At 45.7% G+C, this 25,285-nt stretch overlaps 2 protein-coding genes, 1 non-coding gene and 1 pseudogene across 6 annotated transcripts in view; 3 read left to right on the top strand and 1 right to left on the bottom strand.

Annotated features, from left to right (window-relative positions):
* Positions 1-14,674, top strand: part of LOC129385574 (uncharacterized) — an 87,020-nt gene extending 72,346 nt beyond the window's left edge. For all 4 annotated transcript variants that reach the window (XM_072289358.1, XM_072289356.1, XM_072289357.1 and 1 more), the window contains exon 9: positions 14,533-14,674. In XM_072289358.1, coding sequence (XP_072145459.1) covers positions 14,533-14,671 — 139 coding nt within the window. In that variant the 3' untranslated portion in view covers positions 14,672-14,674. The remainder of the gene's footprint in view (positions 1-14,532) is intronic.
* Positions 1-24,802, bottom strand: part of LOC129385575 (uncharacterized) — a 118,853-nt gene extending 94,051 nt beyond the window's left edge. The window contains exons 1-3 of the mRNA XM_072289534.1: positions 24,737-24,802; positions 22,632-22,823; positions 14,691-14,752 (exon numbers count right to left, since the gene is read on the bottom strand). Coding sequence (XP_072145635.1) covers positions 14,691-14,752; positions 22,632-22,823; positions 24,737-24,802 — 320 coding nt within the window. The remainder of the gene's footprint in view (positions 1-14,690; positions 14,753-22,631; positions 22,824-24,736) is intronic.
* On the top strand, positions 4,491-7,830 carry LOC126534495 (piggyBac transposable element-derived protein 3-like; annotated as a pseudogene).
* Positions 24,009-24,195, top strand: LOC126534969 (U2 spliceosomal RNA). Its single transcript, XR_007600433.1, has one exon. It is a non-coding gene; the product is annotated as a U2 spliceosomal RNA (small nuclear RNA).
* Positions 24,803-25,285: the final 483 nt, after the last annotated feature.

The raw sequence follows: 25,285 nt of genomic DNA on the forward strand, positions 1-25,285 counted from the left end.
TGACACAAGATCGGAAATGTCCATCTGGCTGTTATTGTCGAGCACGTACTGCATACATTAAAGTTACGCCTAACATATTAAATTTAGTAGGATGTGAAAGGATGAACTGAGGGAGACAACCTCACCAAAAGAATACTAAAATGGTACAGGCAATGGCCGAGTTCATGCTAAACCCACCCGCCGCCATTACCCCACGAGGTGCTCAAAAATACAATTTGTTCTTCGTTAAATAATTGGTTGGCAGACACTCCGTATAGCTAGTTTTATTTTCTATGGCTCATTGGAATTCACTGTGGCAAGTTATCATTAAAATAATTTTTCTATGCCCATTCATTTGTTACGCCGTTATTACGCTGTGAAGTTGAGCACGCTCCTGGATCTGATATGTCTTGACTACTCTTTCGCAAACATTGGTAATGGCGCGCGGTATAAACGCACAACAGACAAACGTTTCTATGTCGTAAGAAAGAATCAAACAAAGCGACAATCAAAGTAGGTCCTGTATATCCCACTGATTCATTATCACTCAATCTTCACAAAAAGAACGCATTTTATTGTATGAATGGTTTAATAAAATACTTGCAGTTGATATTTGCCTTGTTTGTTCGGACTTAACAGTTATCGACAGGAGGCGACATCACTCCCTCATATTCACAGAAAATTCCTTTGGTGGTACAGAAAATGTCTAAAGTTAGCTGCTTTATTTTTTACAATGTACCCTTCGGCCAACCTGGCACCGCCAAGTGACCGCCCCGCAGGGCGGCCAACCCCCCTCGTCAAGCGCAGGTGGAGGCGATGCCTTTCCACCTTGCCCAGGACTCCAGTATGCTCCTCGAGCAGGTATGTCTTGAGTACTTTATCGCAAACATTGGCGATAATGTACGGTGTAACCACACAACAGAAAACTTGAGATTTTGCTGACATTTGCAGCTGAGTGTAGATTGTGTATTGTTGTACAATGGCGTGTCAACTCTGCTCAATTACCGCATCGAGACGAACAATATTGTTCTTAGGAGGTACTGAAGCATTACCTCCCATCAGATGAAATAATGAAGGTGTCTTAATACACTACATGTTGCGCACTATATGACTGCAGCAGCTTGTGTGTTTTTCTTAGAAATACAAACGTCATGTTGAATCACGTGCTCTCTTGTACTTGCTTTGCAGGTGCCCATGGCTAAGCACCCCATCAAGAGGACCCATGTTGACGGAGCCAAGGAGTGGCTGACTAACCTGGGCAGGTATAATGCCCTAAATAACAACTGCCAGGACTTCATCCGAAACCTGCTCCACAAAGTGAACATTCAGCTTCCAATTGGTTTAATAACTGCTCAGACGGCAACGACAGAATTAGTGCTGAGCATGGCCACACAGGCAACATCGCTAGCTTTTATAAAATAAAAAATAACCTTTGTTACATTGCATTCACCCATCTAGACGTTAAGGACTGGTTTCCAGGTGCCTGTTGGCGTGTGTTCTGTCAGCAGGCAACATGCAGATGCTGCAGTGGGGAAACTCACAGATCTGGGTCCTTACAACGTGGTATAACAACTGCCAGGAGTTCTGTAGAAAACTCCTAAACAAGCTGAACATTCCGTCCGCCGGTGACATCAGGACGTTGGAAAATGTCACAAGGGAGCTGGTACTGAGCGGTGTGTCATCGCACCAACAGCATTTCAGAAGCGCTGCTAGCGTCTCAGAAATGCTGCCAACGTTGTGGCAGAAGCTATATAAGCGCGTGCGCTCTGGCATGAAGAGTATTCCTTTGTTGGCTCCAGTGAGTGCCTGCCTAGCTATATCATCTGGCAACGAGGATGGGATCGCGTCAGTGAGCAGCGCCTGTCTCGCTACCATTGGCATCGAGCGAAGTGGGTCAGGGAGAGTGACTAAGCCTGTCGAAGTTTAGGGAATTCAATTCCTATGTCGAAGACAGTGACGAAGACTTCAGCTCGTATGTAGAGCGTTTCGACCATTATTGGCAACATGTGCAAATTGAAGATGGCAACTTGAAGAAATCCGCTTTCATCACTGCCCTCAGAAGAAGCCCATACAAGACCCTCAAGGACCTGCTGTTGCCGGCTACACCGGAGAACAAGTCGTTCAAGGACACAGTAAACGTCTTGAAGGAGCACTACGCGCCAGGTAGCCAAGTAATAGCCGAGAGGTTAAAGTTCAATCGCCAGCACCAGCTCAAAATGGAGTCCGTCTGTGCGCTTGCCATTCAACTAAGACACATGGCTGCCAAGTTCGCGTTTGGGACCTTTCTGGACGACACAATATGTGACTGCTTTGTTGTGGGGCTAGGAAAACCAGCCATTCAAGCAACGTTGCTCAAGAGGAAAGAGCTCAACTTCGAAACAGCATGTGACTTGGCGAAAGCAGCGGAACTTGCCGAAAGAGAGTCGAAGAGCTTCCGACCGTCCAATGGAAATCTGCAAACGGACGAAGCCATCCACGCTGTCGGCAAGAAAGGCCGTCCACAACAAAAGCCTAGGGTAAGCACACCACAAGGTTTCCGTCTTAGCGGAAATTGCTACAGATGCGGAGACAAGCATGGCGCAAGTGATCGCAAATATCGTAAGGCATGATGTCACTGGTGCAAGGAAGTAGGTTATTTAGCGAAGGTTTGCATGAAGAAAAATGGCAAAGCGGTTAATGCGTTCGAGGTACAGACCGAGCCGGACCACTTGCACCTTTTTCAAGTTGACTTAAACAAGCACAATCACAGGCCCCATCTGGTAGAAGTGAAAATCGCGGGTCAACCTGTGAGGATGCATATATATACTGGTGCAGCCGAATCTAAGTCGAACCCGGCTATATCGAACTCGCAAAAGAACGCCTATCAGTTCGATATAGAGCATAATTCGATATAAGCCTGCTAAATAATTGGATGTCATAAAAGCACATACCATTTATGAAATCACTTTATTGATGAAACTAGCTTCGTTTCGCACGAAATAGTCCTGCATTTTCTTCTGCTTGGGCAATTTCGCTGCGTGCGAGGCACGCCTTTCCCCAAGTTGTCTAAGGAGTCGGAGCAGCTGAGGCCGCAACATTCCGCATTCGCGCAGCACCGGACTAGTGCGAGCGCACCAATCACTTCGGAGGATGTGGGCCAAAGACGGTCGTTGCTTTCCTCGTTGTGCCCATTTTCACTTGTGCTTGGCACGATGTCGGCAATGTAGTCTTCGTTTCCGGGCCCTCCCGTGGTCGCGACACCATCACTTGCGCTCACAAACTCGTCCACCGTTGATTCGTCAACAGCTTCCGGAAATTCCGACAGCTCGCTCCAAACTTCGGCAACAACGACAACGGCTTCGTCGCATTAATCAGAATTTACAGTCATCACCGAGCACGTGGAAGTTGGTACGGCTGAAGCTATTTTGGATGAACCACTCGTACACGGTCGTGCGTACGCGTCGGGCGCCACGGACACTACGGGCACCGGGTCGCGAGTTAGGCCGCTTTAGCCCTAATTTCCCCCCTCAAGATCGTGCCGAGAGTGCACCTCGGAATCTTGTACGTTGCGGGGACATCCGACTTGTCACCGCGTTCGACCCGGTTTATGATGTCGAGCTTCACGACGAAAGGCGAATTCTGCCGCTTCATCACGGCAACACTGCGGGAGAAGGCGCACACAATGAATCAGATAAGCAGCGAGACAACTCGCACTTTCGCCATCTTGCACGACGAGGGCACAAGAGCCTCTGATTGGCTGTCTGAGCAAGCGCTGCGAGCGGGCCGGCCAGGATCATTTTTTGTAGGGGGGTGTCGGCGGCTCCGAGGCAGCGCGGTCACGTAGGGAGAGCGGTTGGATGGAGCCGCGCCGCCGGGTTTTCCCTTCATCGCGAGGGAAAGCCAACTTCCGGGGGCACTTTCCGCCGCTTGACGTTCGATATATCGGGAGTTGCTACTAGTTTTGTTCGATGTATGCGTAATTTTCGCTATATATACTCATTGTAACTATACCATGTCCAGAAATTGTTCGATATATGGAATAATTCGATGTAAACGGGTTCAATATAGTCGGGTTCGACTGTATTACCGAGCAGATCTACGCTCAACTGCCTTGGAAGCCAAGCCTGACAAAGTGCTTTCTCAAACTGAAAAGTAATGGTGGCACGCCACTCGATACGACAGGACAGAAACATGTAAGTGTCGGGTATGAAGGTCAAAAGGAAACTTTGCCAGTGATTGTCATTCCTGGAACTCAACCGTGCCTACTAGGGCGCGACTGGCTTGTGCAGCTCTAATTGAACTAGAATCAAGTTTTCAACATAGAAGCAGAACAAAAAGTAAAACTCCTGCTGCAGAAATACCCTGAAGCGTTCAGTCTGCAAGTTGGTTTGATAAAGGGCTATGAAGCAAAAATAGTTTTGAATGAGTCTCATCTGGTCTTCTGCAAGGCTCATCCTGTTCCCTATACACTGAAAAATGTCGTTGAACAGGAATTGCTCGCACTCAAGGACAGAGGGATCTTGCAGCCAGTCATGCAGAGCGACTGGGCCACACCACTTGTAGTCGTCCGAAAGCCTGACCACATGTCTGTTATGGACGATATGCTGAAGGGACTGGAAGGAGTCGTGTGCTACCAGGATGACGTCCTCATAGCTGGAGCATCTATCGAGGAATGCCAGAATCGGGTTGAGGCCCGACGGAAGAGGTCGTCACCAACAACGGCCCACAGTTCATGTCGTCGGAGTTCGCAGTTTTCCTCTCATCAAACGGAATCCGCCACAAGACGACACCACCTTATCATCCGGCGTCTAATGGAGCTGCTGAATGCCTTATTGAGACCGTGAAAAGGAACCTGGAAAAACAGTTGAAGGATGAAGAGAGAGCGGGAGTTTCCAAATATATTCAACATTGGGTCGACCAGTTCATTTTCCACTACGGAAACACTCCATGTGCAGCAACCGGAAAAGCCCCGGGTGAATTGTTCCTATCATTGAGTCCCAAGGACACGGCTAACCATGCTGCACCCTGCGTTTCATAACCGTCTGGAGAAAGACGAGCGACGGCGCGTTCAGCAGCCTGCTGCCCATTGGCGCGAGTTCAAAGAAGGTGACACAGTGCGGGAGAAGGGAACTAGACCAAGTGAGCCGGCATAGATTACTGGTATCATCGTCCGACAAATCAGTGCTGTGACTTATGTTGTGAACATACAAAACCAAGAGCAGTTCGTTCACGCAGATCATCTGGTAGAGGCAACATTTCCTGTTCCTGAGCAGCCCATAATTCCTCTTCCTGTGCCATTCCTAAGAACTCGTGAGACACTCCCTTCAACGGAATCTGACTCGCCTGCATCGGCTCTATCTGTCGAAGACATACAGCAGGAGCCAGCAGCGCCACAAGAAAAGGGACCTGCTTGCCATACACCTGAAGCGACTCCATCCCAATCTCTCAACCTCGGCCAACCAGGCATGGACCACACCGAATCACCCAGGCCCATCCCCTTTCCGAAAAGCACAAGAGAGCGTCGGCAGCCCTATCGTTAGGGTTACAATTAACCCTTCGTATCCCAGGTGCCGCAAACATGGCAGTGTTATCTTAAATTTTTCGAGGTAGAAAATATGCTCTAGGAACCCCGTGTTCCTAGCTGCCACGAACGTGGCAGCTGGTGCTTGCACTCACTGTCAGTAGATGGCACCATGGGGACCGCACAACAGCATTTTGAGCATCGAAAACATAGACTCCACGTGCAGCCGGCCAAGGCGGTAAGTGTGCATTATTTTTCTGTTGTGGTAACCTGAACTCTGATAATTTAATATTGAAAACACTGACAGCAGTTTTGCGGAAGTCTAGCGAATATACTTACGCAGTTTCATGTTGCTACGACTGCTCCTTGTAGAGCATTTCACTTCGTTCAGCTTACATACACATTTGTGGCAGCCAGGAAGCTGGGGTCCGTCCTTCCAGAGAAATGCATGAACGAGTATGATTTCATTGAGCGCTTATGTCAGAGTATTTGCGGCACCGAATTTAATTTCCATCAAGTGAACCTTCATACTCATTGTCTAGCAGCGACTTGTGTTGGTGTATTGATTTTGAAGAACGTATTTTTATATGCAGGCAGCGCTTGACTGACAAAGAAATTCAAGCAATTCTTTTCGAATACCCTAGTGGAAGTGAGGACGAAAACTTGGAGGGTTCGGATTGCGATGAAGAATACACGCCGCAGGAGAGAACAGTGCAGAATGTCAGCAAAAGCTTTTCAGACAGTGAAGAAGAAGTGCAGGTCACATCAACCAAAAAGAAGAAGCAAACAAAAATTTGGCACTGGGTGAAAAAGGACATCAATATCAATCGGGGAGAGGAAGAAAGTGTTTTGAAGCCTGCAGATGGTTTAGAAAGAGTGAAGAGCCCCTTGAGCATGTTCCTGAAACTCGACTCTGACCTCGCTGAGTTCCTCACTTTCGAAACGAACAGATTCAGGACCCAAGAAAATCGCACGCGAATCCTTCCGGTGTCAGTCCTCAAGATGCGCACGTTTATTGGCATAGTCCTTTACATGTCTGTTGTTGACCTTCCTTTTAGAAGGATGTACTGGTCAGCGAACACTCGTCAAGCGGATATCGCCGACTGCATGACAAGAAACAGGTTCGACGAAACCATGTCCCTATTTCATGCAGGGAACAATGATGAAGCGCGGGAAAAAGGAGAAGAAGGCTATGACTGTCTCCATAAGGTGTTACATGTGCTTACGAGCCTAAATAACACATTTTCACAAGCTGCCAAACTTGAAACTTGCGTTGCTGTAGATGAAATGATTATCCCTTTCAAGGGCAGACATTCTCTGAAAGTTTATATGAAGAGTAAGCCTAAAAAATGGGGCTACAAAGCTTGGGCCCTGGCAGGCCGGTCTGGATACGTATATCGGCTTTACATGTATGGTGACAACCTAATCGAAGACCCCCCGAACACCCCGGAAGACGTAGGCGAAAGTGGGAAGGTCGTTTTGCGACTCACTCATGATTGCCCTCTGGGAACAGAAGTATTTTTCGACAACTTCTTCGATTCCATCGAGCTTTTAAATGAAATGAAAATGAGAGGACTTGGAGCGACTGCCACCATCAGAAAAACAAGATGTGGGAACTGCCCTCTGAAAACTGAAAAAGAATTGAAAAAAGATCACTCGACTTCCGCTCAGAAAAGAGCACAGGAATTGTCATCTGTGCCTGGAACGACAACCGCACAGTGACAGCTGCATCAAACATCCACAGCATTGAACCTTTTGATACATGCAGGCACTACGACAGAAAGACCAAGACTTATGTGGATGTGCAGAGGCCCAACATCATTAGGGTGTACAACCAGAGCATGGGTGGACTAGACAAAGCAGATATGCTTCTGTCATTTTACAGAAATGACGAAAACAAAGAAGTGGTACAAAAGGATATGCTTTCACCTTATCGATCTTGCGGTTGTGAACGCTTTTCTGCTTTACCGCGAAGCGAAATCGGCAGATATGCAGCTGGTTGACTTCAAGTTCCAGGTGGCACTTGGATTGATGCGCTCACTCGAGGGCATGCCCGGATTGAACCGGGATGGTGATGATCCTGTGCCTGAGAGTGTTGTGTCACCAACTAGTTCATTGAAGGCATCAGGCTCAGCAGCTGGAGTTGTTTCAAAGAGAGCCCATCATGTTGAACATTCTGTGCGGCACGACAATGTAGGCCATTGGCCAGTGAAAGTGGCGCAAAAAAACGCCCCCATGTGCAAGTTAAGCTCATGCACCAGGCGCACAAGGTTCTTTTGCAAAAAGTGTTTGTGTATTTGTGCGTTGATGCACAAAAAATCAACTGCTTTGAGAAATTTCATGCATCCTAAATTTTCGGGGAATTTCTACCCCCCCCTGCAACATGCAACTCCTAGCTGCAACGTTTGTGGCATAATAAAATTTCCTATAAAATGAAGAGGAATCGTTTTAACTTTTTTCACGTGTCTTTCCATGAACATGAACTCTTTAAAAATATAGATTTCAGCAATGTTCACCTCATGAGACACCTGTGGCATATAAAGGGTTAAAAAAAAGAAGTGGGGGGAAGAGTGTAGCTTCATCACACCAACAGCGTCTCAGAAGCGCTGCTAGCATTTTGGCAAAAGCTATATAAGCGCGCGTGCTCTAGAATAAAGAACATTCCTTCGTTGGCTCCAGTGTGCATCTGCCTTGCTATACCAAGCGGCACCATCCACGGCCTCTCAGCAGCCGCGATATTGTAAGAGCCCGCTCGTGAGTGGGCCCTATATAGTTTTATAGTCTTATATATAGTCTACAGTCTTATACTGTGGGCGCTCCTTTTCTATCCTCCAAGTCTCCCCTTATCCTAAAGTGCAAACGCCTTCAACATGCATTGTAGCATCAACATGCCACTCAAGAACTATCGCCTTCTGCATTCGGAAATGCTTACCACCACCTCGGGACGTCCTCAACCTTTTCATACCGGTACAACCTTCGTGGCAACACATCAAATGGATATTATGCTTCAAGCAAGAACCAGATGGCTAGCTGTTAAAAAGCTGAAAGACATTCGACGCCTCATCAACCAGAATGTGGAAGTGACGTGGAATAGCATCCTGGCGCAACTCCCGGGCCTGCTCAGTAATACGCAAAGCAAGAAAACAGGCTACATGCAGTGGACGACGCCCACATATTGGAGGACATTGCCAGCGGGCTCAGAAAAGGATCCAAGTATGGACTAGAGCCGAAAATAACAGCGCATTAATCAGCTGCAGTGAAAAGAAGTATGGCGGCAAAAGCGGAAGTGGAGCAGCATGGAAAGTGTTTACTTGAGGGATCCGGCTGTCTACAGAAGTGCTGTGAATCGCAATGGTGGGGATAAAAAGTGTTCGATTCAGCGTATTCTAACCTACTTCAAGCAGAAAGACCTGTGCCTCCTGCAAGTAGATGAAGATGGCAGCTGCGTTGTTTCGCCTAAAGGTTCTTTTAAAGAAAAAGCGGTCATTGCCATAGACAAGAATTTCACCCCCCAAAAGTCCGGACGACATGCGTGAAGAAAAATTATGTTTGTTTCTGCTAAAACAACTACTTGAAGAACCTGCAAAGAAAGAAACAGCAAAAAGCAAAAACGACTCACTCGCTGCATTTTATAGTGCAACAATGCACAAACTGGATACCCCTTTAAGGGTGATTGTTAGTGAACATGGCACTTGGCAACTTGAGATTAGCGACTCAAAGTCGATGATCCGTTTCTAGTTAAGAACGATATCATCAGTTTTTTTTGTGTCAACCAAAACATTGGTACTGGCTTTTCTGAGGATATAGAATAATTATTTTAGTACATTCTGCAATGCGAATTGTTTGTTGCCATCAAAGCATGCATCAATGCACGTTGTAAACCGGAATTTCAAAACGCAACTGATCTTAGCTCTGATGATTTTCTGGCCTTATTGGAAGGCCATCTCAAAAGTACTTTTATTCTTTTTGACAATCAATTGTACTTACAAAAGAAGGGCATCTGTATTGGTTCCTGCTTAGCGCCTTCACTATGAGACTTATTTCTTTCTGAAATTGATATTACTCTCTACAACTGTTTTAGGAACATGCATGTGATAAGAGATTTTAGATATGTGGACGATTTTTTTATCCTTTTGGATGAACAGTGTTCTTCAACTGACAATGGTTAAACCAGCACGCTTGCTTCTATTAAGCCTTCTTAAACTTCACGGCAAGGGCCTGTCTTTTACCCACAGAGATTCCGGTTGAGAGCGTGCTGCAGTTTTTAGATTTAAATATGAAGTTTATAAGACATGTTTGTTGGCACTATTCACCCCGTGCTAAAAGGAACTGTTACCAGTATACAATTCTGCCCACTTGAAAATTGTAAAACAAGGGATTGCAACAACCTGCCTGGGGTCTGTGCTTAAGAAATCGTGACGCCACTGGACCAAGAAGAGTTTTGACAATGAGATCAAGAGGCTTTTAAAAGCCGGCAACCTTCGCTCGGTGTTGACGTCAGTGGGGGAAACTTTGCTCCAGAAGCTGAAAGGCAACAAAAAGCCTAAGAAGCACAATGAAGTGGAGCGCAGCGCTCGAAAATAGACACAAGTGGTCCCGTACCTTCACAGGGTTGGCCAAAATCTCAAGAAGGTGGCGAACAGGTATGGAGTACCTGTGGTCTACTCCGCCCCAAACAAGCTGGCCAGTCTCTGCCCCCGAATCGTGGGTGGCACTACAAACGGGTGTACAGTACAGCATGTTAAACATTACGCGCATTGCTCCACTGTAGTGGTTTACCAGATTCCGCTCAGCTGTGGCATGTGCTACATTGGGCAATTGGGCCGTTGTGTCAGCGACCGAATGAGAGAGCATACAAATATTTTGAAGAAAGATGCAGCCAAGCTGCAGCCTCTGCCCAGCAAAGCGACCCCAAGCTGCATTCATTGAGTGAAAGAGACTCGCCACTCCAGCTTGCAGAGGTGCCTCTTCCTTACACGACATTGGTCATGTGTGAAAAATCGCACGCAGCTCCTCGCTCGTTCGTGCTCTGTAAATTTCGGTGGCCAATGTTCGATTTGCTGCACAGGCTAAGCCGTCCCGGCATCAGAGCGACACAGAGGCTTATCAGAGACTGCTTCGTCTGGCCAGGGATCTACAAAGATGTTCAAAGCCAGGGAAGAAGCTACCATGCCTGCCAAGCCGTGAAAGTGACCCGGCGCACACATTCAGCTGTGCAGACATTTCGATCACGTACATTTAGACTTGGTAGGGCCTCTTCCGCTCTGTCAAGGTTTCAGGTACCTCATCACGCATGTTGACCAGTACTGAAGGCGGCCTGTGGAGACGCCTCTACAAGACATCATGGCCGAAGCAGTGGCAGAAGAGAGAGTATAAACTGTTCAAGTAGGAAGTTTTCCTCATTGAGTGGGACCCTCATCAGTCCAAGGCTCCACTGCCACGCGCTACTTTGCGAGCCCGCTGGATCAGTAGTTGCTGTTCCTGCCAGCTCATGCTGAGCAGCACAGACTCCCAAAAGGAAAGTGTAGGGTTGCGTATAGGAGGAACAGCCAAAGGACTAGGGCAACCCCACATGGAGTGGTACGCCTAAGGTTTGGCCCAACAAGGAAAATAGGTAGGGCATAGGCTGGGATGAAATATATATGGCATGTGGAGACATGGAAAGGAATTGGTCTGCACTTGCCAGGCAGCAGCGTCTGCCCTATTAATCGAAGACTGACGAGGGGGATAGTTATGACGACCTTGTCGGTAGTACTCGAGTGTCGCAGTGTAGTGTAGGAGCTCTGCCAGTGCGACGTCTGGGTTGGACAGCTCTTCCAATGGTGCCCTGCCGGTCACACCTTGGGCTACCGCATTAACGCGTTCATTACCATGGAGAGAGGCGTGTCCAGGAGTCCAGACAATAAGCACACCACATAATGTGGTAGAGGGGACACAGGAGAAGATTGTGTGTGCGTGTGTGCGTGCGTGCGCGTGCGTGTGTGTGTGTGTGTGCGTGCGTGCGTGCGCGCATGCGTGCACGTGTTTGTGTGCAGTCAAGTCCTTGCACGAAGGCCTGGACGCAGGCTCCGAGTCTGTCACCATGTCATGTGTGGAAAGGACTGAGGCAAAGACAATGGCCAGGGCAATATCTCCCTCCTCTGCTGAGCAGCTGCCTGTTCTGGAAACTGTGGTACACACCCTAAGCGCCTATGTGTTGTCAATTACACCTTAACACATGGCACGCTTCCCTGAGTGGCGGGCTGCGTGAGTGTATGAAACCGGTGTCATTGTGGTGCCATCTCCAACAATGCATGCCAGGGCCAGAGTTCAGGTGCTTCTACGGCCGGCGTGTCGCTCAGGATGCATATTGCGCGGTATCAGAGCTACCTGGATGCTAGCGCATAGAGCAGGAGTGAACCGATATTTTGGGACGTGTGTGGTATCTAAGGGACAGGGTAGCCAAAACGACTAGCTCAGCACTGATGGCTGTGCCTGAGACGTTGGAACCGACCATTGCTATGAGCCTCAAGAAGCTCGCCTACCGTGTTGTGGATACCAACCTGAAGAAGCCGTTGTTTGGAAGCATGTGGAGGCAGCCCAAGAGCCGCCTTCACTGCCTCCCGTAGAAGAGCGTCTATCTTCCGAGTCTGAATGAGGCCGAGATTACGATAAGGGAGGCGATAGGTGAGCGGGCTGATTATCAGAGCCTGTACTATGTGGAGGACATCCTTCTTGCAAAGGCTTCTTCTATGATTAGTAATATGATTTATCATATGTGTAACTTGTGCTATCTGCTGACCCAGAAGGTTGGTAGTGTGCGAGGCTTTTCCATCAGACGGAATGTGGAGGCCCAAGCTATGGAGCCTAGCTACCTGAGGGACAGGTGTGCCATGTAAAAAGAGGGAAATATGAGGGGATCCGTCGGCTCTGCAGTGCCGCCTGTGCACGACGAGCAATTCGGATTTTTTGGCTGTACAGGAAAGGCCGCCTTCGACTACGTAGTTTTGCACGACACCAACAGCTTGATTGAGGGTATCCTGGTTGGCCCCCTCCGATCCCTGGGTTGCCCAGATCGTAATGTCGTTCGTGTAGGGAGCGTGAGCCTTTGTTCCTACGTGGGCGTCGTGGTATGGTTGCCCTTCGTGCATAAGTACTGACCGAGGCCGATAATTTGAAAACGCGCTTTTTTCTGCTCTGGAGGGACTTCGGCGCGTGCCTTCAAAACACCACTGCTTACCACCCACAGAGCAACGGCATGATCGAGCTTCTCGACCGACAACTGAAGGCGTCATTGACCACATAGCCTCGCATATGCACACAGATGGCCCGTGTTCAGTTTCCCGACAATGGACACAATTACGCACGTCTCTCTGTGACACGCCTCTATCAAGCCACCATTGACTCCTTTCCATGAAGGCCCCTTTCGTGACATTTCGCGTTCAGAGAAAACCATGAATATTGACGTTCGCAGCAAAGAAGAGACATCCGCGGTATGCAAGTCGGTACGCGTGACGCCCTCACACTCGGGTCTTCGATGAGTCGCTGCTGTGACACTGGCATGGCTGGACTCGGTCATGCGGTGTCGCCAATCTGATGACGCGGCGCTGGAAAAACGAGCCACTGGAATTTATTGTAGCCAGCCAGCCATTGTGTTAATGGTTCCTGGCAGCGCTCCATGGACATGCCTGCTTAAGCAGAGACTGCTCGTGTGTGTAATTTTGCGCCTTTCTTATTTGCCCCTGCAGTTTTTCTTTAGTCACAGACACCAGCCTGTGATTGTCCCGCCTCCACACATCACCTTAATCTTTGGCAAATATGCCAACATAAGACAGAAGGCAACAGTGGCATAATAACTAAAACCAATAAAAAGTATTTAGCTGATATGGCCGAAAGCCTAGACAAATAAAGAAATGCACTTTCTACGGCAGTCATGGATTCCAAGGAGCTGGTAGATGTCATACAGCTAGACATATGAGAAACTCGGCTAGAAAATTGAAGTGGAAAGAGTAAACCACTTATGTGATGGGAAGAGAAAGTCAGGCAAACTATTATAAGTTAGAATCAAGCGCGACACCACCTCAACCTTATGACAATGCAACATCATATAGAAATAAACACCGTTAAAATTAACAGGACACTGCAAGACGGACAAGATGGAGACACAACTCCTTAGTGTAGCAGGCTATCACTTGGTGGCAGTATCATGAATAGTAAAAAGAGTAAAACAAAAAACAGTGTAAGGTAAGCATTCTAGAATGGATCATACACGGAGCTAGCACCCCCAATCGTCAAATACACCCTGCAAATTCTTTAGTTCTACAAACGCCTCAGATCAGTTTCAGTCGGACACATTCGGCAGCTGGAAAACTGCAAGACTGCGACATGGTAAAAGCGTTTGCAGAGAAAAAAAAGACAGACTTATTAGAAGGTGCAAGCTTTCTTTTACAAGTTTGTGAACTTGCAAACCGACAGGCATGTTACTATCAAGAGGTTAGTGCAAGTGCAACTGCGTGAGCACAACTAAAGAGCAGATCCGAGTTCTAAATTTAGGTCTGCCTGCTCATTTTTCGCACGATAACGACATTATATTAGAAGTGTTCCTGCATCGTATCTACAAACTGCCTCGAATGTAAGTGTCACCATAGATAAATGGCTAAGATGACAGCGAAATATTGATGGCGCTGGCAAATGTGGATGGACAGTTACAAAGCTTTTAATACTTCGCAACAGTGTTTGTCATTCTTTAGTGAAACCTTGACACGAAGCGAATTTGGATTGTTTCTCATTTTTATGTTAATTTAAATTTTGTTCACAGTACCAGTGCAATAAATTACAAAATGTGCCACATGTTTGTCTCAATGCCTAATAATGCACCTTTGTATGCAATCAGTTTTATTCAAGAAGGTGCGTGCTCAAGATCTAGATTTTATTGTTTGCACCAACTCTTAGCTAATGTTTTTTATCTGAAAAAGGTCTTCAGGGCGAGACCGCATAGGCCATGACACTCAATACAACAGTTCTGCATTTGAGGCTGTACTTTAATAAATTGTGTTTTCTCCATCTCTTTCCAGGAAAAGGATCGCAACGGCACCGACACACAACAACAGTCTTACTTCGCATCACTCCGCTAGCTTATCCCCTCTTTGCAAGCTCAACCAGTGTGCTGAGGGCACTGGCAAGCTTTATACCAGGACACAAACGGGCTTATAAACACTTAGCAAGCACTGACCGTGTAGAAGTTTGCAAGGCCGGGAGGGATAACACCACCAGGATCCTTGTCGCCTCCAGGTCCTGGAGGAGAGACGCTGACATCATGGCTGGCAAAGCAGAGAAAGTCATAAATGCTTACATTATGACGACATGCATGTTAGGATACACTCTCTCTAGTAAAGCACTATTCGAAATTTTGAGAGTTTAAGCAGAAAGTTGACTCCCAACAAATAAAGGGAACAAGCAAACAGGCCACAGTTAAGCTTTAGCATTTGCTTTGAGCGAGCAACTGAGAATAAGACGAGCCACCTGTAGTAGGTTCAGAAAGTAAGGGGGTCAATGTAGGCATGTAGGAAAACAGGACATTAATACTTCTGTGCAGCGCAGATATCTGAATTCCGTGTTTCAAATAGCCTATAATTATTTGTACAGTCAGGTTAGTTTTATTCTATTAGACAACCTCCAGAGCGCATAAATTAATATGCAGATACAAATGGCATGACACAAAATTGGAAACCTCCATCTGGCTGTTATTGTCGAGCACCTTATATTAAAGGCACACCAAAAATATATTTTAATAGGACGTGAAAGGACGACCTCACCAAAACAACACTAAAATGGTACAGGCAATGGATGAGTTCGCGCTAAACCCACCCGCCGTCATTACCCAATGAGTCACTCAAAAATGCAATTTGTTCTTCGTTAAATCAATGGTTGGCAGACTCAGTGTATAGCTAGCCGTTGTTTTCTATAGCTGATTGGCATTTCAGTGTGGCAAGTTATCATCTTCAAACCGATTTTTCTATGTCCATTCCTTTGTTATGCTGTTATTACGCTGTCAAGTCGATTACAGAGGCTCCGCCTTATCTTCGGCTTCATGTCCGAGAGAAAGAACTCTTCCAATTGGCATGGTGGAAAAACTACAAAAATTTTTCTACCAGTGATACTTTAGCACGAGATTAAATATTAAAACTATACATACTGCAACACATTATATCAGAATTACAAACAACCGATTAAGCCAAGTAGTCTTAAACCGACACACAGGGAGGTCTATTCCGGCATTAAAAGTTCCCTGGAAAGTTTTTCAGCATGGTAAGCAAATTGATGTAGACATGAGACAATGCTTTTGTGAACACTTGAGTCATAATTTACTCACTCCCTTGCAGCGGGGAATGAACAATATTGCTGCAAAGGTTGGTCATGCTTTTGTAGCATTTCTCTATCACTTCGTTGTCACTGCAATGGCGGGTCATTGCCCCCTGCTCGAACCGAAGCGGCTGTCCGACAGGGCCACCACTGTCAAACCGAGCACCCAACAGGTGTGACCCAGGACATGAATCAATCAATCAATCAATCAATCAATCAATCAATCAATCAATCAATCAATCAAATTTTATTTCCCCAAAAGAAAATATTTTGGAGAGGTTCATTGGCTAAAAGCTGTTATGGGCAGCTCGACTAGGCCAATGAATGCTTTATACTTGTGCCACACGGGCACCAAAAATGACATAACTTGCCGATTCCTTAAACTTTAATGGCATTCGCAGTGTGCCACATGGACATGCTTAGTGGGATTAAAGATTAACGCCAATCGCTACATAGTGTGTTGTCATTAACTCACTTGGCCACCAAATGCATAGTCTCTTTCCCAATGTCTCCATATTCTGATGAGACTAAACAAATTATCAGTGAAGAACAATCAATATATTGTTTCATCATCATCATTCTGGTTATGCCCACTGCAGGGCAAAGGCCTCTCCCATACTTCTCCAACTACCCCGGTCATGTATTAATTGTGGCCATGTTGTCCCTGCAAACTTCTTAATCTCATCCGCCCACCTAACTTTCTGCCACCCTCTGCTACGCTTTCCTTCCCTTGGAATCCATTCCGTAACTCTTAATGACCATCGGTTATCTTCCCTCCTCCTTACGTGTCCTGCCCATGCCCATTTCTTTTTCTTGATTTCAACTAAGATATCATTAACTCGCACTTGTTCCCTCACCCAATCTGCTCTTTTCTTGTCCCTTAACGTTATACCAATCATTCTTCTTTCCATAGCTCGTTGCGTCGTCCTCAATTTAAGTAGAACCCTTTTCGTAAGCCTCCAGGTTTCTGCCCCGTACGTGAGTACTGGTAAGACACAGCTGTTATAAACTTTTCTCTTGAGGGATAATGGCAACCTGCTGTTCATGATCTGAGAATGCCTGCCAAACGCACCCCAGCCCATTCTTATTCTTCTGATTATTTCAGTCTCATGATCCGGATCCGCAGTCACTACCTGTCCTAAGTAGATGTATTCCCTTACCACTTCCAGTGCTTTCTTTTTAAAGAAAGCTCTTTTTCCGTGGCGTAGTGCGTTCTTATAATTAATTACAACTCGCCCATCGAATGCATATTCTCATTTCCAATGTCCCTGCTGTGGTCGTGGTGACCACATTCCGACAATATTAAACAACCTTGTAGATAAAAGCAACTAATATATTCCTCACTCTTTTTAAAAGGAACTCTTTTTTCGTAGAGATTAGTAGGCAATCTTGCCACTATGCATGGCTACAGCACTAATCGTGAGCGCATTAGTCAGGAGAAGCTGTTCGATTGCACGGCGGCAACTCCTTGCCTTGTTGGCCTCATACTGAAGCCTTCGAATTCCTCGACGATGTTTGGCTCGAAGAAGCACATACGCTGCAACAAACTGAAGCACATGGTCGAAGTATTCAGGATCGCTGCTTGAAAGCTTTGAAGCTGTGAGCATCATTTTCCCAATTTAGATCTAAGCTATCTACTGGCCGTTCAGCTAGCTTCGGCTTCAAACAGTTTACGGTGCAACAATGACATTCCTGAAGTAAACCACATAAAATAAGTCTGTTAATGTTTCTCACGCCATTTCTTAAACATTTGCTCTCCAAATAGCTGTTTTTGTTGTATTACGATTGGCAAGCAAGCTTAAGCGTTTCACTGTAGGTATTGCCATCTCGACATTTAATGTCGTTAAGTATGCACGTGTGGCAGTGACTGAAATATAATGGCATTAAAAAACTTAAGGTCTTACACTTTTGATGGCATTAACCTCGCTCATGTGGCACGGGTATTTGAAGGCAGTTGGGACTACAACAAGAATAACTAAAAAGTATAATACAATATATTGTAAAATGAAGTAATGTTTTTTCTACCATTTCCTAATACGAATACACTAAATAAATGAAATAAACAATGACATATGTCAGTACATCATATGCATTTGCATGTCCTTGGAAAAAAATGCGTAGACATAATGATAGGTGGAGATACAACTATAAAAAGAACCATGATTGAAAAGAACAAAATATCACAGAAATGAAATATTCATACAATGTCGATTTTCTTGCTATGTGTTTTGAGTTATACAAAGTATAATAAAGTCAGAAAGGTACAAGCAGAAAAAAAAAAATTTTCAATGTCTCATGACGGCAAAATTATTTCATATTTACAAAAAAGAACCACAGTTCCTTTAACGAGAAGTTGCTTACATGGCTGTATTTATTGAGAATCACTGGCCAATTGTATTGCAGCATTTGGAATTTGGAATTATTGCAAAATTTTTGAACAAGCCAGATATCAGTGCTTCTTGATCTCTGGTAGTTAGACGTGCAGCATCTTTAATAAATTGTTTAAAAGAATCAGAACAGGAGTAACAGCATCGCAGAATGCGAGAAACACACATGGTTTCTACTTTAATAATAATATAATCCCAACACGTAAGTTGGGTTGAGGAGAGGTAATCTAGATTAGCTACATTCCTTATGACTTTCTTCTGTAACTTTTGAAGTTTTCATATATTAGCTTTTGATGTGGTAGCCCAAACCAAGCTGCAGTAATTTATGCAAGACAGAAAAATGGCATGGTATATTTGTAGTTTCACCTTCGCAGGTAAGATATATTGACAACGAGCTAGTACACCAACTATACTAGAGGCTTTCTTGCAAATATTAATGTTACGTTGGTTTCAGCTGAGGTTTGAAGAAAATGTGACACCTAAAATTTCATGCTCATCGACGAAAAGAATATCTTCACTGGCATCACGGAGCAAGAAACATTTAGGAGCGGAAACTCCGCTGTTTGCGACGACCAGAAAAGGTCACAAGCCCGCGGAGCCGTTATCGTGCTGGCGGCCTGGAAAGAAATTACCGCCGTTGAGAGCGCGTCGGAGCCGCCTGCCCAGGCGCTGCATTTTTTTTTTTTTTTTGCTGCGGCTCCTACGACGCGCCGCATGGCGCCGCCACTGTATACGGCCCAGTCGGCACATACAACAATTGTGACCTTATCTGGTCGCCCGCGCTCGCTCGCGCTGACGGGAGTTTCACCTCCTAAATGTCTTACTCCGTGACTGGCATAAACTAAAGATTGTGCTCACTGATTTTTTTTTTAATTTTTTGCTCGAAATACGATCACTTTTGTCTTCAATTAATTTTTATTAAGTTTTCAGTAGACCAGAGGAAGAGTTTGTCCAATAATTTCTTGCACCAAATAATCCATTTACACCAGGGCCTGAGAAAAGCACGTTTGTATCATCTGCATATATAACAGAGCTCGCACTGGAGTCTATAATGACAATGTCATTGATATAGGCATTAAATAACAGTGGACCCAGTACACTTCCCTGGGGAGCACCACTCAGCACAGGTAGGTACGATGACTTTTGATTACATAATTGCGAATTTACCTAATTACCTAATTACCGTATTGCTGTCTGGTCTGTAAATATGATCTTATCAAGGCAAGCGTCGTACTGCAAATACCGTACAAATGTAATTTAAGTAGTAAAACATTATGATTAATACAATCAAAGGTTTTGCTGAAATCGAGAAAAACATCTAGCATGAGAAGTTTTGTTCAATATATTGCAGAATAATTTCTTTTAAGTGTTAATAAGGCTGTCTCTATTGACCTTTCTTTTTGAAAACCAAACTGACAGCCGGTTTTATGCTTAAATTACATATTTACATTACATTACAAAATTTACATATGTGGGAATAGATTATTTTTTCCAATCCTTGTAAGAATACAGCAATGAAAGATACAGGTGTATGTATACAGACACCTGGTTACTGTCTCCCCCCTTGATCAACATGGTTACCCTATATCTTCCCATATCTTCTGGAAAAACTCCCGACTCAAGTATCAAGCTAAATATGTGACTCAGGGCTGGAGTGTTAAATCCTAAGAAATACTTTATTGGTTTTATTTTGATGTTGTCAATGTCCAGCGCCTTAGTGTTCTTTAGATTCATAAATGTCGTATAAATTTCTTGTTCATCTGTTGGTGCGAGAAAAATGCTACCAGAGTGTATTTCCTGTTATGGTTAGGGCTGAGTCTGCCAATGAAGATGTGCTTCCTGACATGCCAGCATTAACAAAATGATTGTTCAGGCGACCTACAAGCTTTTTACCAGAAAGTTCATGAGTGTCGACCGAGCTTTTTGCTGATGTGACGTCCTGCTTTCTACGACCCAAGAAGATCATTAACCGCCATACCACGCCAGGTAACTGACATGCACTTTCAGCAAACATGTTCACGCAATAAGCTGTCTTAGCTTGCTTGAGTTCCCGATTCAACTTGTCTTGATTTTTTTTTTAACTGTCAGATCAGACGGTACCCTTGAGTTCAAGAATATGTTATAAAGTTTATTTTTGAACCGTATCATATTAGTGAGAGATGGTGTCACCCATGGTTTAAGTATTCTTTTTGATAATTTCACTTGCTTGAAGAAAAAATGTCTGGCATACATCTGTGCAAATATAGCAATAAATTTTTTTATACACCTCATTCGCATTAGTTATGTTAAAAATAAAAGACCAGCCATATTCGCTAATGTCCTCCTTAAAAGATTCTATACATTCGTTTGATACAGAGTGGATTATGTACGGTTCTCTAGAAGTTTCCTTAGCTTGTGTTGTGGGAATAACACATAAATACTGGGCAATGATCACTTACATCTGATGTTATTGTTCCACATAGAAATACACTGGCTTCGATGTTTGTTATTAGCAGGTCAAGGCACGAGACAGAAGATGATGTAACACATGTAGCTGTGGAAATAACATTCATAAATCCAGCACAGTTGAGTATGTTTCTAAAACCAGTGGTCATGGCATTGTTATTCATAATATTGATATTAAAATCTCCACCACAAGTGGCTGTAAAATTATTAGACGAAACATAATTGGCCTAAAAATTTTAGAAATCTCAGGATATTGCCATCTGGGGGCCGATACACAACAGATATGTCTGAATTATGTCTGAGCGTCAAAACGTCATAACCATTACGTGTGATACAAAAATCTGATACTAAGTTATATTGCTCGTCTACGTGAACTGCCATGCCACCATCACGCCTATTTGAACGGTTCAGAAAAAAGGAATAATATGCAGCAAAATTTAGGCGTCAACGTGCACTGTCATAGCAAGTCTCAGTCATCATGACGACTTAAAACTTGAAAATCGTGCAACACTGTTCAAAGCAATTTTTTTCAAAGTCTAATGACGTTAGGTAATACGAACTCGTGGTATTCCAGTCTAATAATTTGTTGGACTGCTAGTGAGCCTTCACGAACTGGAATTTATCTTTGAAAGAGAAATTTCATTGTAAATGCGAATGACAATGGAAAGTCCACTCTGCCTCGCAAAAATTATACCATTCATTGTCCAGACGGATTTCCATTTGTGCTCATGTTTCCTTCTTATTGCCATTCTACGCAATTTTTTCAGTGTTGGCCAAAGGTGCTCATTGACTTAAATTGGTGCCGAAATATTCATTCCTACGTCTTTGCTAGTTGAGTCCTCTTTGCTTTCCGCAGAGTTGCGTCGCACTTCACTCTTGATTTCAATTGTACAATGATGTTTGATGAGACAGGGTGTCACGTAGGCACCCGGTGACATGATTATAAATCTGTTTCCTTAAGTGGCTCATCAATGGCACTTCAAATCACTGATAGGATATGTGGTACACGTTCATTTTCTTGTCTAGCAATACCCAGAATTTCTAGGTTGACATTCCGTGAGTACTCCTCAGCAAGCACAAGTCTCCTTTCCAAATCAGCATGTCTGGTCTCCAAGGTTGTATGTACACTTTGTTCGAAGTAACTAATTTTGTTTTTCCCGTTCGGCATTTGCCAAGACTGCAGCGCTTAACTTATGCTTCAGTTCCTCGACTGTTTCATGAGCAAATTCAATGCTGCTAGCCATATTCCGCTGCTCAGTTCGCAGCTTTGGTATTTCAGTACAAAGGTCGCGTTCTATCATGTCTTTGTACTTTGGAAGATCTTGCTTGTATTCCGTGCGTAGTTCTTTCTTAAGCTTTAAAAGTTCGTTTATGTTTTGATTGCGTTTTATTTTGAAACACTAGCCACGAACGACGCTACTCCTACTCCTACTGACAGACGACGCCACAATTACGTCTCCTGTCATCGCTGCAGAGATTCAGCTTACCAGCTTTCCTAGAATCCCCGAGTTTGCTTTATGCAAGTAGAGGCCCGTTTTCAGCTCCGGTGCATCACCTCACAGACGGCAAGGTACTCGCACGTCGTCGCCGCAAACCCTCCGGCATCGCCGATGCCATAGACGACTTGCTAGCGGGTATGTCACGACATACGACGATCAGGAACACACGGTCCTGCAGCGCCTCGAGCGATCGCAACAGAGTAGGCTCCAACAGCTCCTCGCCGGTTGCGTCAGTTACTGGGTGTGTAAAAGAGAGCCAGCTCCCAATTTTACGCGAGCTGTTCTTGCAACGCCTCCCACAGTCCAGACATGGTACGTACTGACGGGTTCCGACGAGATGATCGAGTCTCGATCGGCTTGCAGTACTCGATCGCTGACCGCATGTGCGACTGCTCGTCTGCGGCACCCCTACCTATCGCGGCGGCGGGAGTTTCTGAGCTAGGACATGCTAGGAGACCAAGAAACAGTCGACCGCCTTACCAGGGCACTGGAGACGCTGGCGACGGTGATCACCAACCATTCGCCTTCACCATGGCCTTCACCAATTGCCTTCACAGTCCCGCAGCACACCTTGAGACTCGCCACGGCAGTTGTGCTGGAACCACCGTCGCTTTCGCGAACAGTCAAGTCGTTGCACGCAGGTTCATGGATCGGAAACGCACCAGCCAGTCGCTAACGGCGGAGTGCGACATCGGCCCTCGTGCAAGCCCCCTATTTATAGTCGACCACCGGCACCCACCTCCTCGTCGACGTTACATCGAACGCGCGGTAGCGTTTCATCAAACGCTTGGCAGCGTTGGATCGAACGCTTCGTGGCCGGTCATAGAACACAGAACCAACGTTGCATCGAACGCGGCGCGAGACTGCGCCGCGACTGCGATTGGTGGACTTGAGTGTATGCTCTGCGCATGTGTGATGTAAGGCAAGAGTTCTCGACGCTCCGCCGTGCTCCCTCACGCGTTGTAGAATGAATGAAGCGTCCTTCCTTCCTTTAGGCAACTATCATCATCATCTTTGCGTTGCTGCGACGCGGCCTGTTGGTCAGGTGGAATATGAAAAAGTTTCACGAGTACGTCTCGGCGTTTGTCGCAACACTCGACACCGGAGCCGAGCCGCAGATAACCAACGCAGCAAGTCCACATCCACGCTCCACGCAGTGAATAACACTGCCATCGCATCGTATGGGCGCTGGTTAATGCTAGACGTCGGACTCTGGCGCTTGCACAGATGGGCGTTCGTGATCGCCGACGTCAGCTTTGCCATAGTGGCAAGAGACTTCCTCAGTCTTTTCAACGTAGTCCCTCCACAGCACAGACGAGCTCACACTTAAAAGGTGACAGTGAAAAAACGACAGTGACAGTGGCCTTGGTACAAATCCAACACGTGTACAAACTTGCAAGTGACGAAGTTAACGCGTCATGACCATGACAGCACCAAGACTTAGACGGCTGTTTCATAACCTACATGACAAACATGCCATGACAAACCTTGTCATATTACTATACCTAAGTTAACGAAACGACCATGAGTTAACCAAGATGTAGCCGGCTAGATGGACACTGTCGAAGTGGCAAATGGTCGCCAAGAAATGCTTCGTATTTAAAATGAACCATTCCACTCTGTGGGACGATGACCTGCAAAGTTGTTCAGCATACCACACAGAGGTGATAGAATTTTGAATAAAGGTACCAACTCATTTGCTGTGATTTTTGCATATATACACGCCGTCCCGACAGGACCACCACCAAGAGACTCGCTATGCGGCCACACACGGAAGAGAGAGGGGAAGAAAATGAAAGTAGACACGCAATTAAGCGTTTCGAACGCTGACAAAAGGAGAGCGGTGCGAATGTAGACATGGCCGATGTGGGTCAACGCGTAGTTTATGTTTTTATGAGCTTAATGACTGATACGTACGTGCTCTATTTGGACCCAAGATATTAAACTTATTTTTCAAGTTGGCGGAGTGCTTGAAGCCTGCATGCTTAACCTCCTCCGCGGGTTGGGCCGGTATCACACTATCTTTGGGATCGGCCCACAGTTTTTGCACACGCACACGAAGAATGCACGGAAGCGTAGCCATAAACAGCTTCGCTGTGACACGAAGGAATTTAGTGCCATTTTACAGCGAAGTTGCATGATACTCTGCGGCGCTTGTCTACGTCCGTCCGTCTACGCGTCGCGGCAACACGAAAAAAAAATTCAGCCTCCAGTTTCTCGTAAATTCTCTGTAGCTCTCAATCCAATGTAGGTACAGTTTTGGTCAAAAGTTCCGAAGCCGCAGCGACCGTGTCCGGAGCAGCCACGCGGCGCTGCCATTACGGCGCTCGCAGACGCTCGCGCTGGTTGCGTTTGTAAAGAGCACTGTTTCTGGGCTTTTTACGGTACATCTTGCCGGTTTTGGCAAACACATGTAAAACAAACATTCGTACCCTCGAAATTTTGCGAGGCCAGCCTCTACGGACATGTCTTGGACTACCACGATGCCCCTCCATTCACGCAACAATCACGATTGCTAGAGACTACTTAGTTCCAATGTATATAACGAATAACAACCTTAGAGCACACATTCGACATTCGCCTACCCAGTCACTATATTGCTGCTTTGACTGCACAAGGAAGCCACATTTTCCACACTTGTTGCGACACATCAAGGCTACCTTCCGTAGGGCTCAACACCAGCAGCAAGACCACTGTTACCCCTCTGGTGCCTACGACAGCCACAAGTATGCCTCGGTATTCCGGAAATTACGAAGAATACCCGTCAATCAACAGTGGCTCTACGTCAGTTCGCAGGCATAGGAACAATTAAAGAACGCACATTTACATCGATTGATCTGTCACAGCCAACAGCTTCACAGGCGCTGTTATCATCCCGGCCTTATTGTATACATTCGAAGTGTCCCATATAACGACCTCTATGGCAGGAACTTGCCACTCTACGTGCCGCTGTTAAATGCATCACAAAAGCCAAACCTCGAAAGTGGGTCGTTTTTTTGCGACTACAATGCAGCCTTTCATAGTCTGCAGTCAGCCTTACGACGAAAGACCCATGAACAACTAGTGTTTGAGACCAGAGAGGTTCTCCATCAAGCCCTCATAAAGGGACATGACATCATCTTCCAATGGCTTCC

Source organism: Dermacentor andersoni, chromosome 7 (genome assembly GCF_023375885.2).
Source record: "Dermacentor andersoni chromosome 7, qqDerAnde1_hic_scaffold, whole genome shotgun sequence".
Classification (NCBI taxonomy): domain Eukaryota; kingdom Metazoa; phylum Arthropoda; class Arachnida; order Ixodida; family Ixodidae; genus Dermacentor; species Dermacentor andersoni.